General features: G+C 40.4%; 1 protein-coding gene across 1 annotated transcript in view; it reads left to right on the forward strand.

The window, feature by feature from the left end:
* SLIT3 (slit guidance ligand 3) overlaps positions 1 to 13,032 on the forward strand; it is a 519,985-nt gene that overhangs the window by 266,221 nt on the left and 240,732 nt on the right. The window contains exon 5 of the mRNA XM_074156582.1: positions 2,505 to 2,576. Coding sequence (XP_074012683.1) covers positions 2,505 to 2,576 — 72 coding nt within the window. The remainder of the gene's footprint in view (positions 1 to 2,504; positions 2,577 to 13,032) is intronic.

The raw sequence follows: 13,032 nt of genomic DNA on the forward strand, positions 1-13,032 counted from the left end.
GCATGGGCTGAGCCTGGTTGGTGTTTGCTTAGGACAAGTTTGGCAGAGTGTTAGGAAGCAGAAATGAGCACTATTCCTAACCAGCTCAAAAAGGGCTGATGAGAATTGTGAGAAGGCGGTTATGGAAAATGAAGCATGCAGTTGTGAATTTTCTTCCGTGCTGCGTCACTAATGCCATGCGGGCTGTCAGTTCTTCAAACCACTAGAGGTATTTATGAAATCAGTCCACAATCCTGGAGACTTAGAGAGGCAGTATTGTTAGATAGAGGAGAGTGCCTAAACGGAAAATAAAATTAATACAATTTGCGAGAAGATTGTCATGGAAAATGGATAAATTTCCTACAGTCCCTCGTTTTGCCTGACTGCAAGTGAGAGCTGAGCATAAAGACAAAGCAGAAAGCCAAAATATGAATTATACCTTTTAGACCACAGTAATATTAGGAAAAAAAAATGTGAAAACCTAACTTATTTTTGAACCTAGCTTGAAGTAATGCACAATGAAATGCCAGACAAATGCAGCTTGAGGTATCAGTGGGTTTAGTGTGGTTATATTTGATCACACAGTTCTAATTTTTCAAGCCCTTTTTTATCTTCTTTGCATGTCTCTTGCTTTCAGATCATACTAATTTTTTCCTTCCTAAGCCAATTTGTCACACTTTTACCATTGACTGTAGTTCTGGTGTGCCTTGCTGTCACACCTAAGTGACTCCCTGCCATGAAATAGGTCTGCAGCATAAGACTTCTTCTTGTAGGTCCGAAATACACTTTACTTGCGACTCCTCTCTGTCCGGGTTGCCTGATCATTTGTCTGGGTTGAAGGTCTGTCTTTAAAGAACTAATATTTTGTTGCTGGCAAAAGAAAAGGGAGGTGAAGGAAGGGTCAGGGTGTGGATCAGTGTTAAGCAAATTGTGAAGGTCACAAAGAATTTTAATCTGGCTTGAAAAAGAGACTTGTATTCAGCAGCACATTTTTGTTTGTGATAGTCTGAATGGACAATTGTGGCTACTTTGAGAATTTGGTGTAGACTGCATGACTGGTATAAATTGAATTAGACTCATGACAAGGACATAGTCCCCTTTTTTTTTCTATCTGCCTGATGGAAAGCAGAAGAAAGCCCTGTGTGACACGTCTTGACCCACAATGTCAGTGTGGGCTTTTGTGACAGGCTCTGATTTCTGGCCTCTCATTTGATAAAGCCAATTTGGTGGAGACTAGAAAGGAGGCTTGCTGCAACACAAAATGTACTTACAGAAAAGAGTATCTGGTGGTGAGTACAGATGACTGCCATTCCATCTTAATAAGCGTTAGAAAGCCAGAGCTTCTGTCTGAAAACGGGGCAAAGTCTTGGGCTTGTATAACATAGGGACATAGTCACACCAAATGATGCACTGTGTAATATCCTGTGCTGTACTATCACCTTTCTTTGTCCTTTTCTCCAGCCACCCCTCTGCCTTCCATTTCCTCTGTTTGCTTATTTCTTCCATTTTTCTTTCCCACTCTTTTGCCTTCCTTTCATCTTCTGACACTTCTCTCTTCCCCCTACTTTGCACCCTACACCAGAGTGAAATCACTCCCTCTTTTCCATGCTGACGGAGCACCAGCAAAGCAACCATTGTGAGTGCTGCTTTTCCTTAGCCTGAAAACATCCCAACTTTCTGATTGTGTGTCCTTTTCCCTCCCATTCCCAATGCCCTACTTTCTGCCTTCATTGGCACTGCTATAGAGGATTGTGTACTTGGAAAATCCTAGTAGAAATATTTATAGTGCATCAAAGGGAAAAAGCAACTGAGCTTAGGTTGTGTAACAGAAAACAGTAACCTGCAGTGCTCATTGCTGCACCTGCACTCACAGTGCAGATGTAATGATTTAAATTGAAACATTTTGTAATGTTTTAAGTACTAGAAAGATGTTTTGAATTGCTGTCATGTTGTTGTTTGGGGTTTTTTTAAACAATGTTAAAATTCTGTTTTTTCCATTGATACACAATGCAGTGGATTTTTTTAATGCAATGGATCAAGGTCTTTTCACTGTAAATTTACAAAACTCACAGGAGGAAGATTGTCATGTTTTTCCTGAATATTAATTTCAAATCAGGGCCTGTAATCTGAGTGGGGGAAGCCAAGTATTTTTGCAGTCGGTAAACAACAGGAGCATGGTGAGGAAATGGCATTTACACCACAGGGTTGCAATTTCAAGGCTTAAGAGTTGTCTGCAGGTACTCTGACAGCGAATCATGGCATTGTGCCAGTGATGTTTGAGTGATGTTTTCTGGAAGTTCTGTCATTTATATCATGAATTCTGGTGGGTTTCATTGGAGAGTCATTTCAACTCATGCCACAGACCTCTAGAGGAGATAAAGAAAATTGAAAACATTGTTTGGTGTAACAAATCCAGAAACACCTACTTTTCCAAGCATGTTTATCTTCCATTATCTCATGTAGATTTGAGAAATGTGGTCTCTTTGTTAATACAATGTATATTTCTTTTCTCTTCCCTTTTTCAGAGACCTGAGTGAAAACCAGATAAAAGGAATCCCTAGAAAGGCCTTTCGAGGAATCATTGATGTGAAGAACTTGTAAGTGACAACTTCATTAATATTTGTGGTGAAAAACATTCTCCTTAGGTTACGTCTGGCTGTTACGATTTGTTTGAGTACCGTGTGGTTTGCTCTGTGCAACACAAAAGGGAGCTGTGGACCCTGCTGTGTGCAGCAGGTTATTCCCAAGCACCTTAAGTGCAGCTTTGGTCTGCAAGTACACTGTGTGCAACACACCTGGGGAAGTTTGGAGCAAAGGAAAAAGTATACTTAGAGGCTTTACCCCTCCCTGCAATATTGTCCTGCAAAATCCAGTGAAATCATGGTCTAAGCCTTGAAGCAAGATATTCATAAGAAACGAACTGGTAGAGGTTGGGGGTGAAATTGAAATATTTCACTTAAATTAAATTTTCTGTCCCACCACTTGGGTGGGAAGTAAATATGGCAAAATGTGGCACACAGGCACAGTTGTTAAGCCACAGATATCAGAAAATAAAAACTTAACATGGAAAATTAACTGTGCATGTTTTGACAGTCTGTATTGAAATTTAAAATAATGTTTAAAAGCCATTAAAGAGAGAAAAGCAAGTTTTGCTGTTTGTGCTAATGAAGCTAGTCAGTCCTAGCTATTTTCTATAAAATACAGTCTGAAATATGTGTAAATAAAGACTTTCATCTCTATATTTCCAGCACTGCTAGAGGCTGCTTATATGCTACATAGCAGAAATGCATTTTTGTGCACACCCACGCACTAACACATCATTGGTATCATTAGAGTCAACACAAGGTGAATTGAAAAAGGAAATAACAGCCAACAAGTTGGCAGAGAGTTGGGATTTCCTGAGGAAACTTGCAGCCACTCTCAGAACCATTTCAGAGCCATTAGTATTAGCACTGTGTTACCACACCAGTAGCTGAGATCTGACATCCCACCATGTTAAATATTGTCAGCATAGCATAAATACTGTGGATTTTTTTGGTTTATTTAGTAGAAGAATCAGCTGAAGTAGATCTAAGAAGCAGCACTTTTCTACGAACAGACTTGCAGCATAACTGTGCTCTGTTTTTATTTCTTGCTCCAATGAACAACCTCTTTAGCGTCCAGCCTAATTTTTTTTTTTTATAGGCAGCATGAAAACTGTTAAGGGCAGTCAACCTGAGTTAGAGCATGGCCATGTTTGCATCCAAGGGCAAAACACAGTTCTTGTACTTTCTCTGGTGGTGCTGCGTTGCAGGGAATCTCTCATCACTGGGTTTATGCAAGGGAGACAATACTGCAAAAGATTGAAGCAGGACTTCCCCCAAACTGGAAAACATGGGCACAGGAGCAACGCTGTGAGGTGCCTCCTGCTCCCTCTGAGTGCTGTGCGAGGTTCCTTTGGGGAGATTTTTGGATAGAATGTGAAGACTTTTACACATCATGTATTATTTACAGCTATTTCTGCAGGTATTCAGCATACTAAGCTTGTGTTTTTTGATAGTTTGTTACTTCGTGTATATTAAACAGTCACTTTAGCTTTTCAGGTAGGAAGCCTTTTTTACTTGAACGTCAGTCTGAACAAATGCATCTGGAGGAGCCAGTTAAACTCTTCTAAGCCTGTACTCTAATATTGATCTTCAGGGGAGGAGCGTCGGAGGACCTGTGCGAGCAGGTCTAGTTTTTAAGACATAGGAAAATACTAGGGAATATAGTTTATAGTGGGAAAATGTTTGGGGACTTTAGACAGAAGCATGACTTTTTTGCCATGTTGGCATGAGCTTTACCTACGTTGTGTAATCTAGAGGAACAACAGATGGTGTTTTGTTTCAGAAAATCTAACTTTCCCAGCTATAATTCACTGTTAGTTGGCTAACTTCATTTAAATAGCAAAGTTTGCATTCAGAGTTGATTGCACCTCTGGCAAACTGTCAGAAAAATCACAGGTGTTCTTTGATTTTTGCACTCAATCTCAGTGCAGAAGGAAGCAGAGTCTCACCTTATGTGAGCTGGTATCAAGGGATGGCTGACTGGAGTGCTTACAGGTATAGATGTTGGCATCTAAAGCTTTAACAAAAAATTGTGACTGTCGAGATAGGCAGTATCTATGATTTTGCTGTAAAAGACATTGTCACAAGTGCTTCCCTGTGGGCACTGTTCCTGTCTTTCAGGAATACTGAAGTTATCACAATCATAAAATAATTCTGTTTGGAAGTGACCTCTGGAGATCACCTAGTCCAACCTCTGGCTCAGCAGGAGTACAAAGCTTAGTAGTCTAATTAATAGATTTGCTGACATGAGCCACAAGTACTGATTGTTTAGATAAATAGCAGGAGAAGGAGGCTTTTCACTCAGATCTATAGCCATTTTTTCTTGATAAAGAATGGACAAATTTTGTGTCCAAGGTGGTTTGTTAGATCAAGTGATGGCTTCTGGATACAGAGCAGTGGCCTATGAGTTGCTGAGAAAAATATGACAAGATCTTGAGCCAACTTGTTGCTGGAAACACATTAGAATTTCTGCAGCAATAACTGTAAGGGTGTGATGCAAGTTGAACCAAGTTAATATTTAAAGCTCTTAAAGCTTTAAGCAGTAGGCTTGAGCATGCCAATTCCCATTCTCAGTCTAGGTTTTGCAGCCAAATTGCTCCCTTCTGAGTCACAGAGATGACCATGCCAATAAGCGCGAGTGTTCAAGTACCGAGAGGAGAATGAGCCTTCGCCTTTCAGTGCCATTCAGCTGTTTGAACACCTGCACTGCCAGTCACTTGGTGACTCTCTGACACATATGTGCTAACGTGATAGCAGCAGGGTTGGCCGTTTCTATGGTTATCACTTTGCACATTTATTGTACTATCTCAGAGCTCTTTCACCTTATAAAGTATGTTTTTGAGGGATTGTGGAGACTTTTAGACATAAGAAATAGAGTTACATATTCTCCCACGCTCTCCAACCCTTTCCAATTTATCTTTAAAATTCATATAGGGCAAGGCTGGCATGGAAATGTCTCTGTTTTCATGCCTTGACATTTAACATGGCCTCAAATTCTTCCAGTTTCTACATAAAGTGTCCAAATGTCATGGCAAAAATAATAACTCTTAGCTGTTACAATAGGGACACAGCAAGTGCTAGATCACGTGAAAGTCTCCAGATTAATGCTGTCTTTAACAGCAGCTTGGAAAGCTTCCCTCAGGAAAAATGCAGAGAAGTTGATGTAATAGACTAAGCCAAGGCATGAATTCCTTTTGGATACAGGCTCCAAAATGCAAAGCCTAAGGGCTTAATATAAATTACAGTGGGTGCCATTTGGAAACCCTGTGAGAACTGACCTATCTCAGCATGGCCATATCAATAAGCAACACCAAGTGGCAGGCTGTATCCAGTTGGAGCATACTGGTGTAAAAAAAATATTTCCTGTATTTAAGGGAAGAGGTGCTGCTGCATGTGATGAGTGATGGAAGTCTTTGGTGATGTCCATCTAGCACTAAGACTGAAGAGCTGGCTTGGTACTGATAATGTTTTTGGTTATTTTAAAAGAAAACAAATAGTAAGATCATGGGGGGGGGGAAAAAACAAACGTGTTATAGAAAGCAGTGTTTCAGGGTATTTTTCACAATGCCTTTCTTTTTAAATGGTATAAGCCTTCTGTTGTCATTCTCTGAGCAGGGCAGTGGGCCCTGGAAAATGGGCTCATGTAAGGGCTGTGCTAAAGAAGTGTTTAAATGTCAGGGAGGCCAACATTTTTGCACAAGACAAAGCCAAAGCAGAGGCTGGCAAGATGAGGTTTTGAAACTCCCAAGGGGTGGGAGTTTTGTTGTGTGAATTATTTTCATATGAAGTGTTTTCTGCTGTTTGACTATAAAATCAAAGCAAGAAGCTGCACATAAAGAGTAAGTTAGTAAGTCTATTTCTAATTAAAATATAAAAATAGTTATACAGCTTTTAGAAAGTTTCATGAACGCCTAATGTCCATTACCAATAGTGAACTTACATGGGAATTTGGTGTAAACTGTCATTTTGAACATATTGCAGAATAGATGCATAAATGCTACTTAGTGGTCCTAAAAGACTTGAACAAGCAAGGGCAAGAGAGGGCCAGCTTGCAGTGCGCACCTGTATTCAATTTCTGTTACTTATTACTTAGAGAACAGGAAATGTTTCTTGCAGGAATCTAGCCCCAAGTAAGCGCATTTATTCCAAGAACTAAAGTATGTGGCTTTGGGTCTTGTTGAGCTTTGGGCTAGCTCAGTGCTGTCAGCCGTGGCCTTCCATCATAAAACTGTATGGAGCAGCTTCTTAGATTTCTGCACGTTCACACTGCTCGTATCACACCCTGGCATTCCGGTGAGCGTTTCTCTGGTGAGGCATTCCTGCAGTTTCTCTTGAATTAGCCTGCCCTGCCCACCTTACTGAGGGCAGCCACATTGCCAAATAGGAATATGCAGAGGTTGACTCAAAGATGCCATAAGAGCAGCAACTGTTCCTTTAAGGTGTTGCTTGTGGTTCTTGGCAGTGTGCTCCCCCCTCTTCCTCTCGCTGGGTTCTTTTCAGGACTGTGAAGCTGAACACGACCAATCGAGCTGCGTGGGGATCGCAAAGCGTTGTAGGAATGTGATTCTCGGAGGTATCAGGGCTTGTTGTCTTGCAGGGATCATTCCTCCGTAAGAAATGCACAGGACAGGTTTCAAAGAAATACTCTTCCTGGCAAGTTGCCGCCATGTTTCATTTTGCTGTCTCTTGACACAAGTTCCTTCCTTTGTTTTGCAGCATTGCGGTAAGGAAAATCAATAGCCCGAGACACCAGCAAGCAGAGATCTGTCTGAGACTAAAATGACAAGACTCTCTTTGTGTGTTTCCCTAAGCCTTTGATCCTTTGTCACCCATTCCTATCTTGCACCTTTCAGGGTGAAGGAAAAGCTACTTGTGTAAGCAGTGACAGTGCAAATGTACATCTCCCGTATACAGAGCGCACAGACTTGGTGTCAGTGTCAATGTCCATGCAGCCTCTGTGACCCACAGCAAGGAGCAGGGCTGGTGTCAGGGCCCAGCAGTAGGAACCGGCCCATGTCCATACTATCTGTAGGGTTCAAGCTCTGCTGTGCGTGGTCCTCTCTTTCACATCAACATCTCCCAGCCAAGGAAACTAAATGATTCACTGAAAGGAAAATGTGGATTATGTATGCAGATGCATGGGGAGAACGAGAGAGCAGCAGAGCAGGGGGAGCCCACCTGACAGTGCAGACACCCCGTTTGAACACCACACAGAGCTAGAGCCACATGAAATCACACAGCTACTGCTTTTTCTGTGAGGAGTTGCTGCCATTTCTTGTTCTTGATTTACTGGAACTCAGTTTTGTGCATGTTCAGCTTCTGTCTTTTTCCTCTTGCAGGCTTTGACTAGAAGATAGAATTTTGTAGAATGTGGATGCAGAAAACACAAGCTAACAGGTTCATCTGTCATGATAATACAGGCTCATTGCATTTCTCTAAATATTTCTCAGCCACGTATAAGATAATAGCTCCTATTACTAACCTGCAAGCTGCTTTCCTTGCATCCTGGGGCCACTTAGGAAATTGTAGGTAATATCCTTTTTTATAGCTCTAAAGGTTCCTTTGGAGGAAGAAATTAAGCATTTAGATTTAAAAAAAAATAATAATGCAGGAATACATCAGTGCACATGTTAGATTTAAAACTTCTGCAAGTCAGTACACATTTATTTTCCTAGTGGTTACATTACCTATGCAATGTGAAAAATCAAAGCTGTGCGAGTAGTGTAAAATATTTTTGTGACTATTAGTTTCAGTTTCCTATTTGTTAAATGGCTTTTCCTGGAAGATACTCTTACTTTTTCTGCATGCATCTACTATTAGCATCGATCCTTGTGACTTTTACAAAAATTAAACATTTAGATTGCACATTCAGGTTTTTGGAAGAAGCTGAACTTGCTCTTTACGTTGAGAGGTATTTTGCATTCACAGACACAGAATGTAAAAATGTTCCTATGTCAGTTTTTTATTCATCACAACCAGCACTGCAGAGCATATTTGTAATTTTTGCCATTCGGCCATAGAATAGAAATAATTAAACATACCTGTCAAGTTAAAATAATGAATAAATCCAAGGAAATAGTGATTGATTTGTGTGTAGCCATTTCACTAGCAGAAATAAAGCAAGTGATTGTGAATTATTTGCTGTACATAAATATGTAGTATATCTTAATGGAATGTTACACTAGAAAAGTTAACTCCTTTAATCTGGGTTCTCAAGGGAAGACATTATCTGGAGCCCGCTGAAATTCCTGGCGTTAGGTTCTTGACATTTATGTACAGTATTCAGTGTTACTATTGCAGTTTGCTGTGAAATAAAACAAAGGAGCAGGATAAACAGTTGGCCAAATTTTCCACTGGTTTGGTGTAAAATCTGGAATAAGTCTACTGAAGTCAGTGGTTGGCCTCAAATAAAAGCAATGAAATGGCTAGAGGAGAATTGATTATCACATGTTGGCTTGTGTATTTGCTTATGTGTTTTTCAATAGACTGAACAATATATGTCTGTATTTTATGATATGCATGAAAGGCGCGGTATATTTTCAATGTGAATACATGAACATTTAAAGAAAGGATAAATTTCTATGATGGAACAGATTTGTTGCTTTGATCTCAGCTGGTATTTTTGAGTGTTTTCAGAGCTGGCAAAACAGGTCAGAGGTATTGAAACAGTCAACTATTTGAAAATACTTGTTAGAGACAAGCCTTTTGCATGCGTTAGGGGGTGAAAAGATCATATTACTTCAGCCTTAAAAAATTGTAAATAATTTTCCTCCTCCTTATTTGTAAATTCACGCTGCACTCAGTGTATTCCAACAGTGTATTCCTTTCTGTCTCCTGTAATTTGTATTCATTGTGATAGTGACCATAATGAATTCAAGAGAGATCTCTGTGGCCATCACATTTGCTTTCCTAGAAATTCCGTTGTAATGCAGCCTTATTATAACATTCAAATAACTCATTACCAACTTACCACCTTCTTTGGAAAAACATCACCTGCAGCGTAAGTTAATTTTAAGAATATATTAGTTTGAGCTTTTGCCATCTGTTCTCTCTCTTGTAATAAATGCAAAAACCCTATATTTCACAATTAACTCATTAAAAAGATATGATTGATTGAAATGCACATGCATGTTCCCTACACAATGCAGATTGCATTTAAGGTGAGATATGGAAAGCTAACCAGGCGGAGAGTCTGAGTCTTAGCAGTGGACATTTTGTGATACAGTAATGTTTATTTCTTCACATCTTCAGCTGGCCTCATGCAAAGGGCCGGTGTGCCAAGGGACACAGAGGTTGGTTGCTTTGTTTGCCTCTTGCAAACTCTTGCCATGACTATGGCCCCCCTCTGCAGGGACTGTCTGTCTGTCCATCCGTCCCTGTTTTGCTTGGGGAACTGCTGCTGGCCATGCTGTCTGAGGGCAGTTTGGCATATATCATCCCTTTGCTTTTCTCTCTTCTACCTTACTCAGTTCTAAATCACTAACCTTTAAAATCTACCTACCCTGATCTTTCTAAATAACTTCTCTTGTCTGTCTTATAGTAGAAAGCTAAATGCTGTGTAGCCTGACCTCTGGACGGGAGGAATTGCAGTTTTGTTAGCCTCCAGCTGAAGGTGCCTGACTGTTCACCCTGTCCGTTTCCATCAGGAACATTGCAGCTGCTGCAGCGGTAGCCAAGAGTAAACCTGTTAGCAATGTCGAGATTAAAACTTTAATTTTCATTCAGAAACTGCATCCTTTGAATCACAGTTTCTCCTCTGCCTACAGTGAACAGGCATAGCCTTTTCTCTTTTTAGGTGTGCTGCAGCGGGAAGAGTAGGCAATGCCTACACTGTCTATGCTTCCTGGCAGTATGTACAAGTGCAGCACCTTGGGCACAAGGGTGCATGCCCTGTCTATAGGGAAGGCTTCCCCTATATTCCTTCCCTTGCAGAATAGCCTTGTGCAGGATGGCTGGAGAAGAGTGTGTTGAATAAGGAGTTAATTCTGCGTTTTTCTAGAGTATGGTACGCATAGGCAATGCCTTCTGAATAGCTGGGCTCTCTACCAGTTTGTTGTAGTTGTCAAGAAATACTGTGTTTTTCAAGTGTCATTACAACCCTGAAACGTCTGCATATATCTCTTTTAGCATCATAAGGAGTAGTCATTATTCAAAATTACCTTCTTGGGAAGAGAGTTTTATGTGGTTTTTGCATTGTCCACTGATGCTAAAAGATGCTGGTTCAGCTGTACTCTTGCTGGCCAGTGAGCTAAGTTCAGTCTTGATAGCACAGTTTTGCAAATGCTCTGCAGTAGTGTTATGTCAGTTATTCACATATCGAACTGCAGCGTTTGATCCCAACCTGCAGGATATTCCTGTATTTTATGAGAAGAGCTGGTAAAGGGAATGCTGCTTCCTTGCTTTATTCCTGAACAACTTGGGATGGTCCCAAATGCATCAAGCAGCAATGGCAGAAACATGTGCAGACTAATAACCTGCAAATTCTGCAACACACGTGATAAATACTGGAAAACTCCAGAACCATTTCATGAAGTATTCAAATGTATGTCTTATTTGGTAGTGTGATTAGACTATACTTGCATTTTTTAAAGACATTTTGGTTTATGTAATCCCCTTTCCATGTCCCTCGCTAATAAATAAAACACCAGGTGGACTAACCAGGACAGAATGGTCTTAAATCTATTGAATGTGCTAAACTACCACTTGTACTTCACTTGAGATTGATTTCACAGATTGAAAATGCACGGCTGATTTTTTTTTTTTTAAATGAAAACATCTGTGTTAAGTAGAGTGGATGTCTGCTCTGTTCTCCTGTCCAGTTGCATTTCAGGAAATATTTGTTTCATGGATGCCCGTAGTTGTGGGCTCGACTAACCACAAGGGATCTGTCACCGACAACTCGTTAAGAGCCGAACCATCACTCCTGAGAAACAGATTTCCTCACTGTAAAGGTTGCTTTCCCCTGAGTAAAATGTCAGATAAATAAAAGCTGAAATATCTCTTAAGTGTGCTCTACCTATAAAACAGAAGTACATAAGCCAGCAGTATTTAGTAGTGGAAGGAAGTATGTACGGTGGCATTTAATATTTTTATAATTCTCATTTTTCTGATGCGGATCAGAGCTGACTGCCCCCATAATAAGATTATACATAATTTTGGTTTACCCAGTTTCTGTATTCAATATATCCACTGCTATATACTTTGTTTTCAGTATCAATTTTTGGGCAAACCATAGATTTCTAAATATTTCCTGTAGACATAAGATGAGCATAAATACCAATTGTTTTTTCCTTCTCTAGAAATGTATTTCAAATGCCATTTAAAGTCTGCGCTTTCCTTGTTGTTATGGTAAAATCCTAATGCTGACGACAAGAAAGATGAGGTGTACCATATAGGCCTAAGTCATCCTTTGCACCTACTTCAAATTCTGTTCTGATCTTCCCTGTCCTTTCTATTTTGCATAATTTATTGCCTTCTCCTGCCTAAGAGGGGTTCTTCTCTAGCCATTAGCAATGCAGCTCTGTCAGTTGGTCATCAGTGGGGGTTTTGAAGAGTGACATGGACGTGTCATTCCCATCAGGAAAACAGCATTTCTGACACGGCGATGTGAACAGTTTGCACAGGAGGCTGAAAAAGTTCAGTATCTGGGTGTGAGAACCCCAGGCTTGATGGTCACTTTTAAAATTTGTAGTGAATTTTTTGTTTGATTAGGTGGAAATGAGTTTAAAAATCAGTTTTGGGAATCTAGAGATTTAAGTTGTATGGAACTCACTTGCCTAAACGTGATGTCAGTGTAAATTATTAAACGAGGCTACAAAGCTCCATGTCAGGACAAGGGGTAATGGTTTTAAATTGGAAGAGGGGAGATTTAGATTAGGTATTAGGAGAAAATTCTTTCCTGTGGGGGTGGTGAAGCACTTGAACAGGTTGCCCAGGGAAGTTGTGGATGCCCCATCCCTGGAAGTGTTTAAGGCCAGGCTGGATGGGGCTTTGAGCAACCTGCTCTAGTGGAGGTGTCCCTGCCCATGGCAGGGGGGTTGGAACTTGATGATCTTTAAGGTCCCTTCCAACTCTAACCATTCTGTGATTCTATGTCCAGAGCTTGACAAAGGGAAACCTCACCCTAAATTAAACCCAGATCCGTTATCTGGGGTTTGAAATCTGCTACAAGAAGTCAGGGTGACTATTGATATTTCCAGGGGTTACATACCTTAATAAGTAAGATTACACCTTACTTATTTCCATGAGCTCTGCTCGATGCTTTCTGGGCTTATTATTCTTTTATCCTGATAAAGCATAGATAAATTTAGATGCAGCACCCATGCTGAAGCTCCACTGTTGTACAGAGAGTAATGAATAGCAGATTTGGACCTTTTCTGTTTTAATAGTCTTAAAAGTCTCTTTGACAGAAACAAACTCCAGAAAATGCCGTGATTTAAAAACAGGCTATGTGGTATTCTTACTGTCC

The sequence above is a fragment of the Numenius arquata genome, chromosome 11 (assembly GCF_964106895.1).
Source record: "Numenius arquata chromosome 11, bNumArq3.hap1.1, whole genome shotgun sequence".
Classification (NCBI taxonomy): Eukaryota; Metazoa; Chordata; class Aves; order Charadriiformes; family Scolopacidae; genus Numenius; species Numenius arquata.